Consider the following 20,677-nt stretch of genomic DNA (forward strand, 5'->3'; position numbering starts at 1 on the left):
TTAAGAAATAATCTTGTTTCTTTTAGGTGAAGGGCTAAGGCTTATAATAAGATTTATAGCAGAACGTGAAGTTATTAACACATATGATACACTGGACATAACTCTTAGCATCAAAAGCAGAAGGAAAAGGAAAGGGAAATGGAGAGAAAACATGAAGAGTGAAATGTGGTGTTAAAGCAGAGCATAATACTTCTAGAAGTGCTAAATGATTTCTGAAGTGCCAGACAGGGAAGAGAAACAGTAGACAGTAGACTCTAAACAGAATGAAGTGAGAATGCTAGCTTTGCTAGTTTGCTTACTACTCCCACAGACAATGGGAGAAAATGTCAGAAGAGAAAATAAAGACGGGAGATGTTTGAGAGTTTTGTTAACTTATAGGCAATTAAGAGGGGTCATTCTCAATTGGATGTATTTCAGCAGTACCAAATTATCTTCTCCGTAAGTACAGAGCCATTAAGTTTCAGATAAGTAAGTTATAGATGACAGAAGTGATTTATGGGAAGTATTAATGTGGTATTTAACCTTCAAAATTCTGGACCGTGCTGTTGAGCCAGTCTGATGCGAAGATCTGAATCCTTTATAAAGGCATGTTTATGGTTAAAGAGTTCTGGAGACTGGTAACTTTATTTTCTTAAAATCTGTTTTCACTGTACTGAATTTATTGACAAAGTAGATTAAATAGCAATATGCCTTGGCTAATGAAAGGTGAATACTTTCATATTGCGAAATTATGAGTTTACTTAAAAAGCTCTAGTATTTTCAAGGATTTTATAATTAACCACTTCATTCAAAACATCTTACTTTGAATTGAAGCGTGATTTCAATACTCTAACCTCAAAAATAGATCAGCTAAGAATAGTCATGAGTATTGTGTAGTACATGCCTGTAATCCCAGTACTTAGGAAGTAAAGGCAGGAGTTTTAGAAGTTCAAGATCTTCCCCAGGACTGCAGGACTTCCTACAGAGCAAGTTCAAGGCTAGTTTGGGTTATATGAGAACCTGTGTCAAAAACATTGCTGAGCCCCATGGGAACAAACTATCCTTACCAGTGCCAGTAGACTCTGAGGCTTCAGATGCAGAAGAAATGTTGTCTGAGTATTTCTCTTCTGTGGTATTCATATAACCAAGGTTATTACTGATTCTATCTTCTCCATGCTCTATAGGATGTGCTGCTGTTCCAAATGAAAATTTTCCTCCATTTAGAACAGATGATGGCTCAATTACAACAGGGCTGGCATCCTAAAACCATAAAGAAGACAAATTTAACAATCTGACAAGTATGTAGCTATTAAAGGATTAATTTTTAAGGACTTACTCTGTTGTATTTTATGTGTATGGGTGTTTTGCCTCCATGTGTCTGTGTAACACTTGTGCCCTGTAGGTCAGAGAAGGCTGTTGAATCCTTTGGAATTAAGAGTTACAGATGGTTGTAAAGAGCTACGTGGGTCATGGGAATTGAACCTAGACCCTATGGTAGAGAAGTTAGAGTGTTCTTAACCACTGAACCATCTTTGCACCTCCTCAAGAATTAATCTTAATATAACAAATGTCATAAATATTTAATATTTTTATCATTGTGAGTTGATAAAGCCATTTTCTATATAATTAAATTTTACTTCCTTAAGGGAGGAATAAGTATGTGTATGCACATATACATATACAATGCCCTCAATATATTTATATAATATAGTCACATATACTCATCAGGGCACTGAGAAAAGACTGTACCATATAAACAAGCTCTGAAAGGCCAGAGTTGCCAGCCCTGATTATTACATACAGCAAAACTGCCACAATCAAAGGAGAAGAAAAAAAGTTCATTATAAAAACAAATTTAAGACATTTATGTCCACAAGGTTAGCTCTACATAGGACACAAGAAGGACAAAAGGAATAATCTCAGAACATTTAACAACAACAACGACAACAACAACAACAAAAGACCACTGCCACCACCACAACAAAACAGCAGGAATTAACAAACACTGTTCAACAAAAACTCAGTATCAATATCAATAGTCTTAATTCCCTAACAAAAAGACGGACTGACTTAGAAAACAGGGCTGGCTGGCTGGCACGAGCTTGCTCGCGCTCGCTCTCGTGCTCGCTCTCTCTCTCTCTCTCTCTCTCTCAGATTTGTTTATGTATGTGAGTACACTGTATCTGTACAGATGGTTGTTGGGAATTGAATTTTAGGACCTCTGTTTGCTCTGGTCAACTCCGCTCGCTCAGTCCCTGCTTGCTTCGGCCCAAAGATTTATTTATTATTATACATAAGCACATTGTAGCTGACTTCAGGCGCACCAGAAAAGGGTGTCAGATCTCATTACGGGTGGTTGTGAGCCACCATGTGGTTGCTGGGATTTGAACTGAGGACCTTCGGAAGAGCAGTCAGTGCTCTTACCCGCTGAGCCATCTCTCCAGCCCAGGATTCATCTTTCTTATGTCTCCAAGAAACACACTTTATCATAAAGGACAGATACTACCTTAGGGGAAAAAGAATGAAAAAAGGTATTCCAAGTAATCAAAAAGCACATTTGGTTCAGATGATTTGACAGGGTTTCTCTGTGTAGCCCTGGATGTCCTGGAACTTGCTCTGTGGACCAGGCTGGCCTCGAACTCACAGAGATCCACCTGCCTCTGCCTCCTAGGTGCTGAGATTAAAGGTGAGGGACACTACCACCCCTTATTTTTTGTTTTGTTTTGTTTTGTTTTGTTTTTTGAGACAAAGTCTATGTAGTTCTAACAGTCTAAAAACTCCCTATGTAGACTCACAGAGATTCATCTGACTCTGCCTTCCAAACGCTAGGATTAAAGGTGTGGGGCACCATGGAGCAACCTCTAACTCAGTTTTTTTAGTGCAAAAGGTGAAGAACAATATGAATGATGTGTTGACAATACACACTTTAAAAAACAGTTCCTATACTGGATCCCAGGTCTACACTGAGGAAGATATCCCGGTTTCTTTTTCTCTCAGTACCAAATTCCTCACAGGTAAAATGAATATATTATCATCTTCCTTACAGAGATATAAGAATTAAATAACACAAACAACATGTAACATAAGTAGGCATTATTTTTTTTAAAGGGTTGGTGACAAGCGAAAAATCTGTGTAGCAATGCATACACTGAGCCTGTTCTATATCAATTTTTATAAATATTCATTTCCTTGTCCTTAAAATCTTGGTCTAAGTTAGCACATTTTATTACTGGATAGTAGTTTTACAGTCTGATAGTTCAAAGTCTTACTAAGAAGTGTATGTACACAGGAATTTAACTCACATATTTGACATATTCTTTCCACTGTTGCCACCACTGCATGGAGATGATAAACCAATTGTGTCCTGGCTGCAGACCATACCTGCTTTCTCGTTCCAACCATCCTCTGCACATACAAAAGAAATCCAATACATGAGAAGAAAAATTTCAAACTGAATGCAAGACTGCAATTTACCACTAGAAACGTCTTCTCTTTCCTTAGAAATTTCAAAATAGAAAAACAAAAAAGAAAATGTACTCAGTAGAGACTGTCACCACTTCAATTAGTGCAGTGGAACACTATTCTACCAGTAAGTCAATCTAAATAGTTACCGGCCACTATGAAATACCATTCACATACAGTTTGAGGTTAGAAAAATAGCTCGGTGGATAAAGTACTTAACAAACAAGTACAAGGACCCCACTTTGGATCTCCAGCACTATAGAAAACTCAGGTGGAGTAGTGCATGCCTAAAATTCAAACACAAAGGCTGTAACAGGTAGACTCCTGGAGCTTGAGGCCAATGGCCTAGCCAACAGGTTACGGTGATGGTTTGAGTGAGAATGGCTCCCACAGGCTCATATGTTTGACTGCTTGGTCCCTGGTTAATGGAACTGTTTGGAAAGGATTAGGAGGTGTGGCCTTGTTGGAGGTGTGTCACTGGGGGGCTTTGAGATTTGGAAAGCCTACACCAGGATCAGTTTTTCTCCCCTTTTCTACTTGCTGCCTGTAGAACAGGATGTAAGCTCTTAGCTACTGCTCAAGTACCATGCTTGCCATGAAGCTCCCTGACAAGATGGTCATGGACTAATCCTCTGAAAAGGTAAGCAAGCACCAAGTTAACGCTTCTGTAAGTTAGTTGCCTTGGTCACAGTGTTTTGTCACAGCAATAGAACAGTAACTAAAACAGTGACCTACATGATGGGAGGAAAAAAAGACTACTGTAAGCTGTCCTCTGACTGCCACATATACTCCATCACATTCCCTTTCTCACAAAAATAAGATGCAGTGCAAATTTTGTTTGAAAAATTCTGTAATAACCCTCACTGGCTGGCTGCAGTGCTTGGGAGAGTGGGCTTCCTGGCTTGATTGGGTAGCACAGTGGAGCTGACTCTAGAAGCATGGGTTGGGATGAGCTGGCCTTGAAGGCATGAGAGCTGAAGAACTGACCCTGCCTCCTGCTGATGGCAGCATTCGGTGGCCTAGCTAGAGAAGTGTTAGAGAGCTCATCTTGGTGGTGTGGATAAGGGAGAGCCAGCTTAGCTGTTACTCAGCCCCAGATCCAGGGCTGTGAGTTGGCCCACTTCAAAATCTACATTATCTGTGGACTGTTGGGTGCATGAAAGAGCAGGTCCTGTTGATCCAAAGTTGCAGGATCTCCATGACAGAGGGCAACAACAGGGTAACCAAGAGGTGTCACAGTGAGGACCCCAGTGAGGATACTGATGGTGTCACATAGCCAGAAACCTTGAACCAGGTAAGTGACTTATTACAATGAAGATTTGCAAGTGAAGATGTGTGGACAGAGAGGTATACCATGGGATACACAGACACACTACAGCTTTCATGATCAAATGATTTCTATATTTTGTCTTGTTTAATTTTTGTTTGTTCATTTGTGTGTTTTCTATTTTGGGGGAGAGGTTGCAAGGGTGGAGGGCAGATGAGGGGACAGGGAGATGAGTGGGACTGGAGTGTGTGATGTGAAACAAATAATTAAAAGGTTTTTTAAAAAGGAAAAAAAATACTATAATAATAAACCTAACTCTTTATATGTTAGCAAAAATAAATTAAAAAAATAAAAAAAAATTTTAGAACCATCCTAGGGGTTAAGAACCAGAATTTCATTGTGGTTTTGATTTTAGTCCCGTAACAATCCATTATATTGTTTATCTTTCTATGTGCCTGAATAGCATTTGAGTATTTCTGATGGAAAAATATTCACTAATGCAAACATTATGTAACCATCTGTAGTTCTCTATTTTGTTAGTAGTATCTCACACAAACATGCAGTGGTGTGTGTGTGTGTGTGTACCATTGCATGTGTAGAAACCAGAGGGAAACTTAAAAGTCTTAGTTTTCTCCTTCACCCTCCACGTGAGTTTCAAATATAGAACCCAGGGCTTCAGACATCCAGTCAGGTGACAGTGAACAAGTGCACCATACCAGAGAAGTCATTCCCTTAGGCAGTATTCCCCTAAGTATTTTTTTGCTTGATTCCTTTGGTGGCAACTGCTAAGGGTGCTGCCTGTTGTGTATATTTTAACCAGTTATCTTTGTGGCTGTTGAGTTGTTGTAGCAGTTCTTTACACATTCTGGTTATTAAAGAATTATGGATAATACAGTTTGTTAATACTGACTTTCATCTTTTAGGTTGACTTTTAGATACAGAAGTTTTAGATTGTGAGGAAGTCTAAGTTACTTTGTAAGTGAATCCTTTTGGAGCCATTATCTGGAAGTTAACTGGAAACCTAAATCATTTCTTTTTCCTTCCTACTTTCCTTTACCTCTTTCCCTAGTGCAAGTCATTTAAAGAGAGTTTTGTTCAATATTAAATTCTTAGTTGTTTTTCTACCCTTGTTAGTTCTATGCTTTTTTATGACAAAGTTGGCTACCCCTTACTGAAGTTCTTCCATTAGGACACTTGCTTTTTTCTTGCTGCTCTGAAAATTCTTTTGATAATTTTACGAGACTGCAGTTTTCTACCTCTGAGAGACAGTCCCAGTATAATTTTAATGCTAAACATAATTTGACTTTTAAATTATTCTAGTTTCTTAGCTAGAGAGTTTGTTTGTTTTTCCAGACAGGATTTCTCTATGTGGCCCAGGCTGTCTGGAACTTGCTCTATAGACTGACTTCGATGGCCTCAAACTCACAGAGACTTGCCTGCTTCTGTCTTCCCAGTGCTGGCATTAAAGGCGTGCAGCATACTGCCCACCTGCTAGGAATATAATTAAAAAAATATTTTCTACTTCTAATTTTTGTTTTTCACACAGGGTTTCTCTGTGTAGCCCTGGCTATCTTGGAACTCACTAGGGTAGATTAGGCTGGCTTCCAACTCAGAAGTTTTCTTGTCTCTGATTTATCAGTGCTAGGATTTAAGATTTAAAATGCCCATCACCACACCTGGCTTTTTTTTCTTTTTTGAGACTTGTTTTTTGAGTCTAATTACCTAGGCCTCCCAAGTGCTAAGAGTAAAAGGGTTTTTAAACATGGGCCACCATGTTGGTCTCGACATGCAATTTAAAAAACAGCTGTACTGTTATAATTAAAGCAAGATAAACTGTTCCTTAATAACTAATGTGTTCAAGTATTAGAAATTTTAGCTATGTAATAAAAAGCCTAGAAACTATAAACTTACCTAATAATTTGTCCTTCTTCTTCTGGAGTAGCTGGTCTTAACCCCAGAACTATGTGGCATACCTAGGGAAAAACAAAAGGATAATCACATCTTACTAGGGGTGCTAATGATTAAACTGTATAATATTTGATGTTCTTTACCTGAAATCTACTTTTTAGATGGGAATATGATAACTGGTGAATTATTTATTATTACCTGAAAAAAATTTAACTTAGTTGATTGGTTTTTAACTTTTTTAAAAATGGAGGCTAACTTCCAAATTGCCAATAGCCGAGCAGTGTATGTTTTAGATCTATAACAATTAGATATTAGCTGTCAAGAAGAGACCAATTTCCATTTATTCACACAACTGTTTTACATGGTATAACATGGAAGTTATACCTCAGTATAAATGAAAAATCATAAGAAATACAAATATACCAAACCATTACAACCTACAGCATTTTAACAAAAATGAGAAAATTTAAAAGATTAAAATAATAATTATTGAATTCAAGATAATGTAGCTATGTGTTTTTATAAGACATGGTCTGTAGCCTGGATATGCTCACAGAGACACATGATAGAAGACACGGAATTACTAGTATACCGTTATCCTTCCCAAATCTTGCATTTGCCTTAAATATACCTGGAAGAGGAGATTCAAAAACTCATTGGCAAGAACATTTTTCACACTCCATATCTGATAGTCTTCGAGAGTAAGATGGCCCATCTAAAAAAGGGACATTTAAAATCATCTCCTGTCAATAATGCCAGTTATTACAGCACAAGAATGAAATATTTTCAAAAGCAAGCCAGTAATATACAAAAGATACTATGGGGTCACATAAGACATATCACAATTAGTACGAGTTTACAAGTGAAAAAAAAAAAAACCCTGTAATTTTAATAAGTAGCCAGTGAAAATGAATCATTTATTAACAATTTCCTTTCTTCAATAAAATTTTGTAAATAACCTGAGCACACTGGCACAAATCTTCAATTCCCATACTTGGACAGTAGAAAAAGCAGGAGGATCCAGAAGTTCAAGGTCACTTCTGGTTACTCAGTTCTGAGACCAGCCTGAGCTACATATAGTGAGATCCTGTTTCAAAAACCAGTGACAACAAGAAACAAAAATCAACAATAGATGTTTTAGATAAACTGTGAGATATCATTGGTACAGTGTAGAGTTTAACACCAGCTGAGTCAGTAAAATATCCAAGTCCTACTCTGTCACGACTTTATTATCATGGTTACAATGGCAATCTGAGGCCCTAACCAATCTGCCCAATGGTCACTGGAGCCAGAAATAGAAACTCCATTTAACATAAAAATATAATACTAAAGCCAGGTGATTGTGGCTCATGCTTTTAATCCTAGCACTCAGAAGGCAGAGGCAGGGAGATCTCTGAGTTCAAGGCCAGTTTGGTCATCCAGGGATACACAGATAAACCTGTCTCAAAATACAAATGCAAAACAAACAAACAAACAAAACTTACTTAATTTTTTATAAACCTCAATTATATAACACCATTATGGCCTATTCTTTACTAGTCTGCTAATAAGTACATGTCAGTATTTGAATTAAAAGATTCGGGCTGGTGAGATGGCTGAGTGGGTAAGACCACCCGACTCCTCTTCCAAAGGTCTGGAGTTCAAATCCCAGCAACCACATGGTGGCTCACAACCATCCCTAACAAGATCTGACTCCCTCTTCTGGTGTCTGAAGGCAGCTACAGTGTACTTACATATAATCAATAAATAAATCTTTAAAAAAAAAGATTCAAATTACTTCAAATGTACTTCACATATTTTTTCTACATAAATTATTTTCAATTTCATAGAGACCAATAAAACTATCAAGCTCCAAAGGTAAATCTGTTATGATACTGCTACCAATAAGTCTTACCAAACTAAGTAATTCAAGGAAGTTATTATTTGTAAGATAAACTTCCATGGCCCCATGGTCATCTAAAAGGTCTTTAACAACAGAAATCACAACCTCAAATTCTACCACTGTTAGCTTTTCTTCTGTTTTTAAACTAATATAATAGAACCATTTATGGTTTGGTATCCTTTATTCAGAATAAAGCTAGCCTTAGTATTGTTTATTTATTTATTTACTTACTTACTTATTTTAAAAGGTTTATTTATTATATGTAAGTACACTGTAGCTGTCTTCATACACTCCAGAAGAGGGTGTCAGATCTCATTATGGATGGTTGTGAGCCACCATGTGGTTGCTGGGATTTGAACTCAGGACCTTTGGAAGAGTGGTCAGTGCTTTTAACCACTGAGCCATCTCTCCAGTCCCTAGCATAATTTATTAAATGGAAGAAAAAAATATATAAACTAAAGCTGTAAAGGGAAGTGTCTACTTAATTCATATATTAGACTTCACTGAGTTGCTGTTAAGGATGGAATAGACCTCTATTTTTAGAAACGATGTAAAGGTATTTTACCACCGGACCAGATAAGTGGTGATAATGTAGAAGTCATTTAAATTATACATATAATATAAATTATACATCTTGATTTAACACACATAGTATTTTTAGAGAAAAATTACTTATAGCCAGTCTCACCTTTGTGGTATCATGTGCATTCAATATCCTTTCTACAATGTCTGACAAATCCATATGCAATTCCTTTAAAAAGAAATCCAAAAGAGTAATGCATATAATTTTTAGTCCCTTGACATATAAAAAACAATTCATTTTTCTTTTCTTTCTTTTTTTCCAGACATTCATTCCATCTACCTAGCAAAAAATCTGAACTCAGCAGGACATGGGGCATTTCACATATCAGTTTTAGCAACATTAAAATCCTGCTTCAAAAACCAACCAACAAACAAAAAGAATCAGAACTTACAGGAATATCATCAGTGCGGTTATCTTTCCAGACCTCCAAAAGTGCAACTACCATGTCTTTCAGTTCAACCCTGGAGAGAACTCCATCACGGTCAACATCAAACACCTTGAAGCAAACTAATGACAAGATATTCTTATAAAGGGAACTTACTTTTAGATTCTGAAATATGATGCATTTCATTAGAAGCTACCCTGTACAATTACTTGGTTTTCTAAGTCAGTATGTGCTGTAGCAGTTCCCATAAGGAGTAGACCATACTATATATAGCATTATATTATTACCATTATTGTAACATGTAGAATTGTGAACAGACCTCATGACTATCTCTAGGTTACTACCCAGGTAAAGAGACCTATCTATCCATCAGCCAAATCCAGAGCTACCTTTCTTATAGACTAGAAAGAAAGGGCTAAGTCATTCTATAAGAAACGTTACCTTACAGATTTTCAAGAGGCAATACACATCTTTGAATCTCTCTCTTCTCCCTGGTGCTGCTGAATCAAACCTGAGCCTTGGACATGCTATGCACATGCTTTTTTTTTGCTCTCAGCTACATGCCCTCCCTTAAGTTAGTCTTAGCACTTAGTCAGCTGTATCCCCTTCCTTAAGTTAGCTTCTCACTCAAGACTCATCATTGAAGACCTTTTCCTCCTATGCTTAAAATTCCATCTGCATTGAGAATTAGACTCCCAACTTCTATTTTATCTGTCTAAAGAATATAATTTACATATAATATTATTTTTATCAAGTGTAATTTCAATTCCTTAGTAAAGTTTATGGAGAAACTTTATATGGAAAGAGCAATTACTATGTAATTATAACTAACTCTAAATAAATCACTCTGGTTTATTAATTTCTAGTTGACCAGCAAAAACAAAACAAAACACCAAAGAAGATTTAAAATTAAAAAACTATTTTCAATTACATGTATTTACTTAGTGTGTATATTTGAGTGTACACGAAAGTCTGAGGACACCTTGTGTGAGTCAGTCCTCTCTCTCTACCATGTGGGGGTTCCCTCTGATCCAATGCAAGTTGTCTGACTTGGTGGCAAGCTCTCTTACCCAATGAGTCACTTCATTGACCCAAAGCTTTAAATTTTGAAAGGCAATAATTAACATCAAGTGAACAAAAGAGGTTTTAATTTCCTTACAGACATTCAATTTCAATGAAAAGCATTTTGCTGGGTGTGTTGATACATGCCTTTAATCCCAGTACTTGGGAAGCAGGTGGATTTTTATGAGTTCAAGGTTAGTCTGAGCTACATAGTTAAGACCCCATTTCAACAAAGCAAATAAACAAGTAAATACAGATATTTAACCAGTTTGGAATAATGAATAAAAAAAGAAACCTAGATTTGTACACCTTTAACCCCAGCATTCAGGAAGGCAGAGAGTGGTAGATCTCTTGAGTTCAAGACCAGCCTGGTCTATAGAGCGAATTCCAGGTCAGCCAGGGCTGTTACTCAGATCAACCCTGACTCAAACAAAACAAAACAAAACAAAACAAAACAAAACAAAACAAAACAAAACAAAACAAAACAAAACAACAATGAAACAAAAAACTCTCTTCATAAACTGGGTATAGTGGTACATGACTTAATCTCAGAATTTGGGAAGCAGAGGTAGGCAGATTTTAGGGCTAATATAATCTCAGATAACAGCCAGTACTATACAGAAAAATCCTGTCCTGAAAACAACAACAACAACAACAACAACAAAAAGCCTTTTAAACCTTCTGTTAATTACTATAGTAAATTAATTCAGTGTACATTGCTAAAATAGATTAAAAAAATATCGAACACAATACCAAAACAGACATTTGTGAAGCTCCATTTATGAAATAAAAAAAAATATATATATATATATACTAAACCCAAGTAAACTGTCACAATTCCTCAAAATGATTAATGTTTATTAATATAATATAATATATACTTATGCTTATAAATTATGCGTTCAGACTGTTAGATAAAAATGCCATTTTAGAGTTTGAGAAAATTATGTCCAATTACAATTTTATCTTGTAAATAGAATATTAATGTATATAAATGAAAGACGAAAAGCTATGTTTCAAATTATGCATGACACAAAATACTCTATAGACTAACCAAATATTTCCTAATATTTAAATTTTTCAGTTATGTTTGGTGGCTTGTACCTACAAATTCAGTATTCTAGCTGAGAGAGGAAGATCAAGAGTGCTAGGTGAGACCAAGATAAGTCCGGTCTCCAAGCTGGGTGGTGGTGGCCCACGCCTTTAATCCCAGTACTTGGGAGGCAGAAGCAGGTGGATTTCTGTGTTCGAGGCCAGCCTGGTCTACAAAGTGAGTTCCAGGACAGCCAGGGCTACACAGAGAAACCCTGTCTTGAAAAAACTGGGGAAAAAAAAAAAAAAAAAAAAGACCCGGACTGGAAACAACTGTTTTCCCATTTATCAAAATTTAATATGAATTACAGATTTTTCCAAGAAAACCATTTTTATTAGTAACTTAAAAGAATCCAAACTAGGTTGATGCTTCCTTAGACTTAACTCACAAATCACCAATTATCAGGTCATTATTTGACAACCTGAGAGTTAAGAAACTCAATCCTTAATCCACAAATGATGTTAAATGGATGATAGCTAATTCTGTCTTTACATAATATCATAACGTGACACTTTACAGACACTGTTTATCACACTTACATTTTTGTCTTTCAGCCAGGGGGCCCCTGCAGCAGGCTGATAACCCACAAGATATCTCCTTGAAGTCTATGTGATTGTCACGATTTTCATCAAAAGCGTTAAATAAGCCTATAATAATAATAATAATATATACTATGAATCATAGTCAAAAAACTTTCTAATGTTATGTTAACACGTTTATGAAGTCAAGAATGTCTCTTATAAGGTGGTGTAGTGTTTTAAATAGAAATGATCCTCAGACTCATGCGTTTAAATGTTTGGTTCATAGGGAGTGACACTATTAGGAGGTGTGGCCTTGCCACTATGTCACTGTGTTACTATGGGGATGGCCTTTTAGGTCTCTTATGTCCAAGCTATGGCCAATGTGTCACACAGTCTTCTTCTGCTTCCACTGGATCAAGATGTAGAAGTCTCAGCTACAGCACCATGTCCGTCACGCTTGCTCCCATGATAATGGACTAAACCTGTGAAACTATAAGCCAGCCCCAATGAAATGTTTGCCTTTTTAAGAGTTGCTGTTGCCATAGTGTCTTTCACAGCAATGAAACACTAAGACAAGTGGCTACATTAAAAAAACCAAAAGGGCTGGTGAGATGGCTCGGTGGGTAAGAGCACCCGACTGCTCTTCCGAAGGTCCAGAGTTCAAATCCCAGCAACCACATGGTGGCTCACAACCACCTGTAATGAGATCTGGCGCCCTCTTCTGGAGTGTCTGAAGACAGCTACAGTGTACTTACATATAATAAATAAATAAATCTTTAAAAAAAAAAAAAGAATAAAAAAACCAAAAAACAAAATATAACCAAAAAGCTTCCAATTTTCTAAGGAAACATTTCTTTTTTCCTGTAGTATAATTACAACCGAAACTCCCTCCTCCAGCAGAACATATTACACTCCTTTAATGTCTGCTTATGTCTGTTTTTACTTTCTCTAGTACAAATTATCCAATAGCTTAACGACACCACATTTCTCAAAGGTGACAAATGAAAATTAAGTATCCAGAAAGGTCAGAAATAGTGTAACAACTATCCATATAAAGACAGAAGAATATGGCAAAAGGAGAAAATTGAGCTTATAATGTGAATATTCAAATATATATTACTGCATCATTAATAAACTTTCATAAAACTTTTCCTGGAAAAGGAAATACATTACTGTTAGAAACTCTACTACAGTACCATTTTTGTAAAACTTTCACATGTAAGTATTTTAAATTTAAGAAGACAGGGACTTAAATTTTCATCTTGTGATTTTTCATTTTTTTAAGTAAACTATGGACTATTTCAAATAAAATTACGTACAAACATCCCAATTCTTTTTTCTATTAGAATTTAATCTTATTTTTGACAATTTCATACATGTAAACAATGTATATTAATCAGCCAATCTTCCTCCACTTCTACTCTCTCCAAGAACACCAACAATCCACCACACCAACCACCTAATTCCCAAAAGATAAAAATAGAACTACATTGTTGAACAGGTAGAAGCCCGGGTACTTGCCAAAAAGATGTCTGAGCAGGCTGAGGCTGCCAGACGACTTAATTAGATTCCTGAAATCCACGTGGTGGAAGAAGAGAACCTGCTCTCAAGCTGTCCTCTAAGCACCATACGTGCTCCATACGTGCCATAGCACATGTGTGCATATACTCATGTGAAGATGCAAACACATTTCTCTCTCTCTCTCCCTCTCTCTCTCATACACACACACACACACACACACACACACACACATGCACGTGTGTGCACGCACGCACACAGTGAAAAAAAAGGATGGAAAAAAAGAGGATGGAAAGGGAGGGGAGGAGAGAGAGAGAGAGAGAGAGAGAGAGAGAGAGAGAGAGAGAGAGAGAAACCAACCCAGAGTGCTATGTGTTCTAGCTCCACTAAGGAATACTATTTAAATATCCTGGGTATTTAAAAAAAAAGAAAAAGATCCTATGTTACAAAAATCTATTTAACTTACTGTCTCAGTTTCAATATTAGAGAACTAAGCCAGGCACAGTGGTACATACCTATAATCCTTGCACTTGCGGAGACAAAATTAAAGATCACCTTAGCTAGTTAGTGAGTTTAAAGTGAGTTTATGTCATATGAGATGCTGTCTCAAAAACAAAAATGAGCTGGAGAGATGACTCAGCAGTTAAAAGCACTGAATGCACTTCTGGAAGACTTGGGCTTGTGTCCCAGCACTCACATGGTAGCTCATAACTACCATGTTTAAGTCCAGTCCTAGGGAACCTAAGGTCCTCCTAATGGCCTTTGTGAAGGTGCACATATATACATGTAGACAAAACACCTATACACAGAAAACAAAAACAAGAAAATGAAAACAAAAACAAAGTAATAAATTTAGAAAGATAAATTTCCCAAGAAAAGTCTATAAACTAGGCTGGAGAGATGGCTCAACTGGTTATAGCATTGTGTTCTTACAGAGGACTCATATTTACTTCTCAGCACCTACATGGTGGCTACAACCATCTCTAACTCCAGTTTCAGGGGATCCCATCTCAAAGGCCCAGGCATGCACATGGAGCATATACACATATATTCAGGCAAAACAATAAGTCTAAAGAAAAAAAGAAGTAAAAAGCCAAAAACCATGTAATAATCAAAAGCAAAACCCAAGCATTCAGATTTCAATATGATTAAATATGATGTTTAACAGTGTCATCCACAATGCTTCTTTATATTCTTTTATTTTATTCTTTTATTTATTTTTTATTATTTTGGCTTTTCAAAACAGGGTTTCTCAAACTCAGAGATATGCTTTCAGTGCTGGGGTTAAATGTGTGTGCCTCAACACCCAATAGTCTTTATTTTTAAAAGGAAAAACCAAACATACTGGAGCTATACCAGATCACAGAGATAATCTTTTTTTTTTTAATTGACTTTTTAAGTTTAACTGACTTTACAATGTAAATGAATTCTCATAGCTGAGTGAGATGAAGTTGCAGAAAGGGCAAAGTATGCTTCTTCTAGGCACATGACTAGGGAGAGAGATACTCTTATCTAGAACCTTCCATTCTCTTTTTGGGGGAGGGAGCACCAGTGAAGTCTTATGTGAATGAAAAACAGGTGGCTGAGGAAGAAACAGATCACATGAGGATACCTGGAGTTCACTGCCCTTTGCACAATCCTACCCAGTGGCACTCCTTAGTAGAGCACTGTCATACTACTGATACCTGTGTACATCAATCGTACATGGAAGGACATTCAGGTACACAGGACTAACTGACTTAGGCAAGGCCACAAAAGTAAAATATGAAGCTAAGGACAATGACCTCATCACTATACTATTAAGCAAAGAGCTATGAAATCTACAGGAATATAGTTTGTCAGAGTTAAATCTGTTTTGGTTAGAAATAAGATCGATTCAATTTATTTACTTGATTTAGTCTATTTACTTACCGAATGAACATTTGGGTTTTGCTTGTTTAAAAAAACCAAAACCAAAACCAAAACCAAAATAAAAAAAAAACAAGGAACATTTCCTACCTTCACTCAGAGAAGGGCGAATAGGTGGTGAAACCAATGGACCAAAGGTCTCTAAGTCAAAACGTCCAGTTCGGGATTGGGCCTTCAGTAGCCAATACCGTTTCTCCAGATCAATGATGTCTGACTCTTCCACTAAGAATCAAATCATACAAGATTATAAACTCAAAATGCCCTTTTGGGTAGTTAGTTAATCCTGATAAATAAATAAATATATATATATATATGTACACACACATACATACATATGTATATATGTGTATGTGTGTGTATATATATGTGTGTGTGTATGTATGTATATATATGTCTTTAGTGGCTTTAAAAAAAGAACATGATAATTTGGTTTATGGGGTTATTTGAAATGTATATAAAGAAAATATCTAAAAAAAAAAAACCACAAGTCAGACAGAACACAAAACATGGGAAAAGAAAAATATTAATAGGGTTCTTCCATTACTCTGTTTCAAGGCTTCACAACATTCTCTGAGATACCTAAATAGCTTAATCTCAGACTCCTTCAGACTTTATTCAGATGTCACATCCTCAAACCATCTAAACTACCACATTCAAAGATTCTCCTCCACTCCATATGCTTATCAACATCTGATATAATTTGTTTACCTACCTTTGTTTATTTTTGCTTCTCCCAATTAGAAATATGCTTAAGTTAAAGTTTTCACTTTGTTTATAGCAATGTTCTTGAATTTAACTAAACTCACTTAAACATTCAATAAATAACTTTAAGGAATAATAACCATCTGTTGAGCTTTTATTTCATATATATAGTAAGAAACAAAGTTCAATAGGTACTTATGATCAAGGACATTGAATATTCTTCTGCAAAGTTCTTACCTTAGCCTAAATATTCATGTTTATACCTACAGACTACTGCTGTGTCCAGTCTTCATCAGAGAAACCTCTTACTGCAGTGGGCAGCAGTTAATTCAGAAACCCATACTGGCCAACATGCTGAGAAAGGGGGGATGGTGGAGTACTTGGCCCTAACTGGGACAGCTATAAGTGAGTACCATGGAGGGAAGAATGGAAAGGCAACAAAAGTCAAGACTATTAATGAGATATGTATCCAAAAGATGTCTCTAGATATAACACAGCTATAGCTCTCATGAACTCACTGCAGCTGTGGTTCTCTGCATAAGACCTGCACAAGACTGAGCCTTCCAACACTGCATTCAGATGGGGAAGGGTCCCATGAAGCCCTAAAAAGTGTATTAGCAGCTAGGCATTCTTGAGTAGAAGGGTCATTTCTTCAGTGGTGCAGCCATAGATAAGTTACCCTTGCTCCACCTTCCACTTACTCTCAATGACTGGGCAAAAAGCAGACATAAAAGTAGGCAGGAGAGGGGCTGGAGAGATGGCTCAGAGGATGAGTACTAGCTGCTCTTCCAGAGGTCCTAAGTTAAATTCTCAGCAACCACATGGTGGCTCACAACCAACTATAATGGGATCTGATGCCCTCTTCTGGCTTGCAGATAGACACGTGCAGGAGGAATGCTGTATTCATAATAAATAATAAATAATTTTTTTTTAAAGTAGGCAGGAGCGTTGTTAAGAAGGGTTCAAATGGGAGAGGGAGGGTGTGAGTCACAGGACTTGGGAAGGAGTAGCAAAATGATTAAAATAATATAAATATATGAAACTACCAGATAATTTTAAATAATTGCGTGTGTTTGGGTATGTGGCATATGCATGTGTGTGTAGCTGTGCATGTAGGTGCCTATGTCTATGTATGGATATGTGGAGGCCAGAGGTGGAGGTCAAGTGTCTTTCCTTGTTGCTCTCCATCTTATTTTGTGAGACAAACCCTCTCATTGAACCTGGAGCTAAGCCTTCTGGCAAGCCTGGGTAATAAGCGAGTCCCTGGGAATTCACTTGTCTCTGCCTCTACTAACACACCAGAGTTACAGATCTATATCACAGCAGCTGTCTGTTCAGTGGGTACCAGGGATCCAACCCAGGTCTCCACATGTGTACAGAAAGTACTTTACCAAATGAGTGATCTCATTAGCCTCTTCTATCTTATGTTTTGAGATATGGTCTCTCAATGAACTTGGAACTTATTTAGCAAGATTAACTGGACAGTGAGCTCTAGGGAATCTTCCTGTCTCTGCCTCACCAGTACTAGGATTATAGACATGCACTACCATGGATGGTAGGTATCTGAATTCATGATTATGCAGCAAGAACTTTACCAACTGAGCCCCTAGGTTTTTTATCTTTAATTTTATTATTGTTATTATTGGTAGGTATACATGGGGGTAGAAGGCGTAAGATCCTCACCAGCTGGCCCTGGAGTCTCCCAAGGGCAGAGGTACTGTGTTCCTGTCCAGTCCTCAGAAGGGCCGAGAGGTGTACCGACATTTTGGCAAGGCACCAGGCACCCCACACAGTTATACTAAACCCTATTTCCATTCAAAGGGCTGGAAGTTTGAGCATGCCAGAGGCCAAAGGGCCAGCCGAGGCTACAAAAACTAACCCTGGATCTTACTGTTAATAAAAAAAAGCGTTGGATGTTGATGGTCCCCCCCCCCAAAAGTGAGATAAAGATATGAATATGCTGCAATGAAGCATGCATTACTTTGCATGCTAATTTTAAAAATTCATAAAGAAAACTATTCTAAGTCATGAACACAACAAAAAATAACCTAAAATTTTAGCAAGCAGAGGAGTTGGAACCTGGTATCTAAATGAGATGTCACCTCTACTCGTAATAATATGTCCATTTATTCTATGATGAGGTATGGTGATTATAAAAAAGAAACTGTCTTCTTTTCTTTAGAGAAACACTAGGTAAAGTACCAAGCCTTCTCCCAAGCTTTCTTTCAAGTAATGACACTATTACTGATGCTACCGTGTGCTTAGAGACAGGAGCCTAATATGGCTGCCCTCCCAGAGGCCCAACATGCAGCTGACTGAGACAGACACGGATACTTAACACCCCACCATTGAACTGAAGTCGGAGACCCCTGTGGCTGAATTAGGGAAAGGCTGGAAAAAGCTGAGGAGGAGAGCAACCCTACAGGAAGACCAGCAGTCTCAACTAACCTTGTGATCTCTCAAACACTGAGCCACCAACCAGGCAGCATAAATGAGCTGGCCCAAGGCCCCTGACATATACATCAGAGGACTGCCTGGTCTGGCCTCAGTGGGAGAAGATGTGCCTAACCCTTGAGAGACTTGAGGCCCCTCTTGGAGATGGGGGAGGAGGAATGGGATGAAGAACTGTGGGAGGGCAGACCTGGTAACAACTAGACTGAATAATAATACTACCACCACCTTGGAAAGGGGACAGAGAGAGATAGCTCAGTTAAGAGTGCTTACTATTAGCCGAGTGTGGTGGCGCACACCTTTAATCCCAGCACTCAGGAGGCAGAGGCAGGCAGATTTCTGAGTTTGAGGCCAGCCTGGTCTACAAAGTGAGTTCCAGGACAGCCAGGGCTATACAGAGAAACCCTGTCTCGAAAAAAAGAGTGCTTACTATTCTTACAGAGGACCCAGGTTGAGTGTCCAGCACCCATGTAGTGGCTTGTAAACATCTCTAACTCTGGTTCCAGGGAACCCAATGCCTCTTCTGACCTTTGCAGGCTTCTGTACATATGTGGTACACATCCATACGCCCAAAGTAAAATTAAAAATTAAAAAAACTCAAAGAAGAAAAAAACCTTCTGATAGGACAGACACCTAAATTAGTGAAATGCTTGCTGTGTAGTTATGAGGACCAGAGTTCAAAATCCTGAAACCATATTTTAAAAAAGCCAGGCAGCTGGTCTATGGTGGTGCACACTTTTAATCTCAGCACTCGGAGGGAGAGGCAGGCCAGGCTGGTCTACAGAGCAAGTTCCAGAACAAACAGGGCTACACAGAGAAACCCTATCTTAAAAAACCAAAAGCACAAACAACAACCCAGTAACAGATAAGGAATGCTTCTGATTCCTGACGGCAGGGAGAAGGATGAGTTCTTCCTCTACCAGGAGTCCCTTCAACCAGTGGAACTCCTAGATACTATAGTTCTCTCTTGTTTCAGTTTATAAATCATGGCAATCTGCAGCAAACAGCTCAGGAAAGTAATACAGCTTTATTAAGGACAATTAGTAAAGAGCTATTCTTTCCATACTCCAGCATCTCATTGATTATTTACTAAAAGAAAAAAGCAGTGACAAAAACCCTTTCATCTTTTTAAGCATATTGTTATTATCAGGCAAATTATTAAAGGTGAACGGAAACAATATAATCTCATTACTTACAATGTGTGACTCCAGCCAGAGTTTGGTAGAAAGTAGGAGTGTCACTGTCATCAGTGAGGGTCACATATACACCCCCAGACAACAGCCAGCGAGAGAAGGTAAAAGCATCTTTGTTTAGAAGAAGCCAATTTCTGAATTTTTCATAGTTTACCTTTTCACCCTAAAATTGAAACAAAAAAAGATTTTTAGTACAATTTTAAGGTAAAGTACTTAGAGCCTGAACAATTTTAAATGTATTAGTGGTTGACATTTCCCCATCTACTACCTAAAACTAAGGGCTACTAAAATAACACCACAAAAATGCCTATATTTGGAAAGCAAACTGTTATTTAAAAAACAAAACAGCTGCATTTCAGTTAAAATCTATGTGCTAATTGTAAATTATTATCAATTTGTTAAAGCAGTCAATTGCCAATTATAAATTATATTTTATTTGTTACAATATATCTGAAATCTGAAGGCTATATTTATATTTGTTTCAATTTTTAGTAAGCCTAGTGCTTAAGGAATGACTCAGTAACCATGAATACAGGCTGCTCTTGCAGAGGACTCAGGGTCAGTTCCAAGCACTACACAGTGGCTCATAATTTTCTTAACTCCAATATCAGAGGATCCAAAACCTTCTTTTAGCTTTTCAGGAACCAGGAACACATGTGGAACACATACATGCACGTAGGCAAAGAGGCATACACATAAAATAAAAATAAATAATACATTTTTTTCTCTTATTCTTTTTTTTTTTTTTTTTTTTTAAAGATTT

General features: G+C 37.4%; 1 protein-coding gene across 4 annotated transcripts in view; it reads right to left on the reverse strand.

The window, feature by feature from the left end:
* The window catches only part of Usp32 (ubiquitin specific peptidase 32), a 135,039-nt gene that overhangs the window by 55,291 nt on the left and 59,071 nt on the right, over positions 1–20,677 (reverse strand). For all 4 annotated transcript variants that reach the window (XM_021175609.2, XM_029483333.1, XM_029483332.1 and 1 more), the window contains exons 5-13: positions 19,918–20,077; positions 15,659–15,790; positions 12,161–12,268; positions 9,473–9,588; positions 9,187–9,249; positions 7,248–7,331; positions 6,620–6,681; positions 3,282–3,384; positions 1,047–1,239 (exon numbers count right to left, since the gene is read on the reverse strand). In XM_021175609.2, coding sequence (XP_021031268.1) covers positions 1,047–1,239; positions 3,282–3,384; positions 6,620–6,681; positions 7,248–7,331; positions 9,187–9,249; positions 9,473–9,588; positions 12,161–12,268; positions 15,659–15,790; positions 19,918–20,077 — 1,021 coding nt within the window. The remainder of the gene's footprint in view (positions 1–1,046; positions 1,240–3,281; positions 3,385–6,619; positions 6,682–7,247; positions 7,332–9,186; positions 9,250–9,472; positions 9,589–12,160; positions 12,269–15,658; positions 15,791–19,917; positions 20,078–20,677) is intronic.

Source organism: Mus caroli, chromosome 11, assembly GCF_900094665.2.
Source record: "Mus caroli chromosome 11, CAROLI_EIJ_v1.1, whole genome shotgun sequence".
NCBI classification, from domain to species: Eukaryota; Metazoa; Chordata; class Mammalia; order Rodentia; family Muridae; genus Mus; species Mus caroli.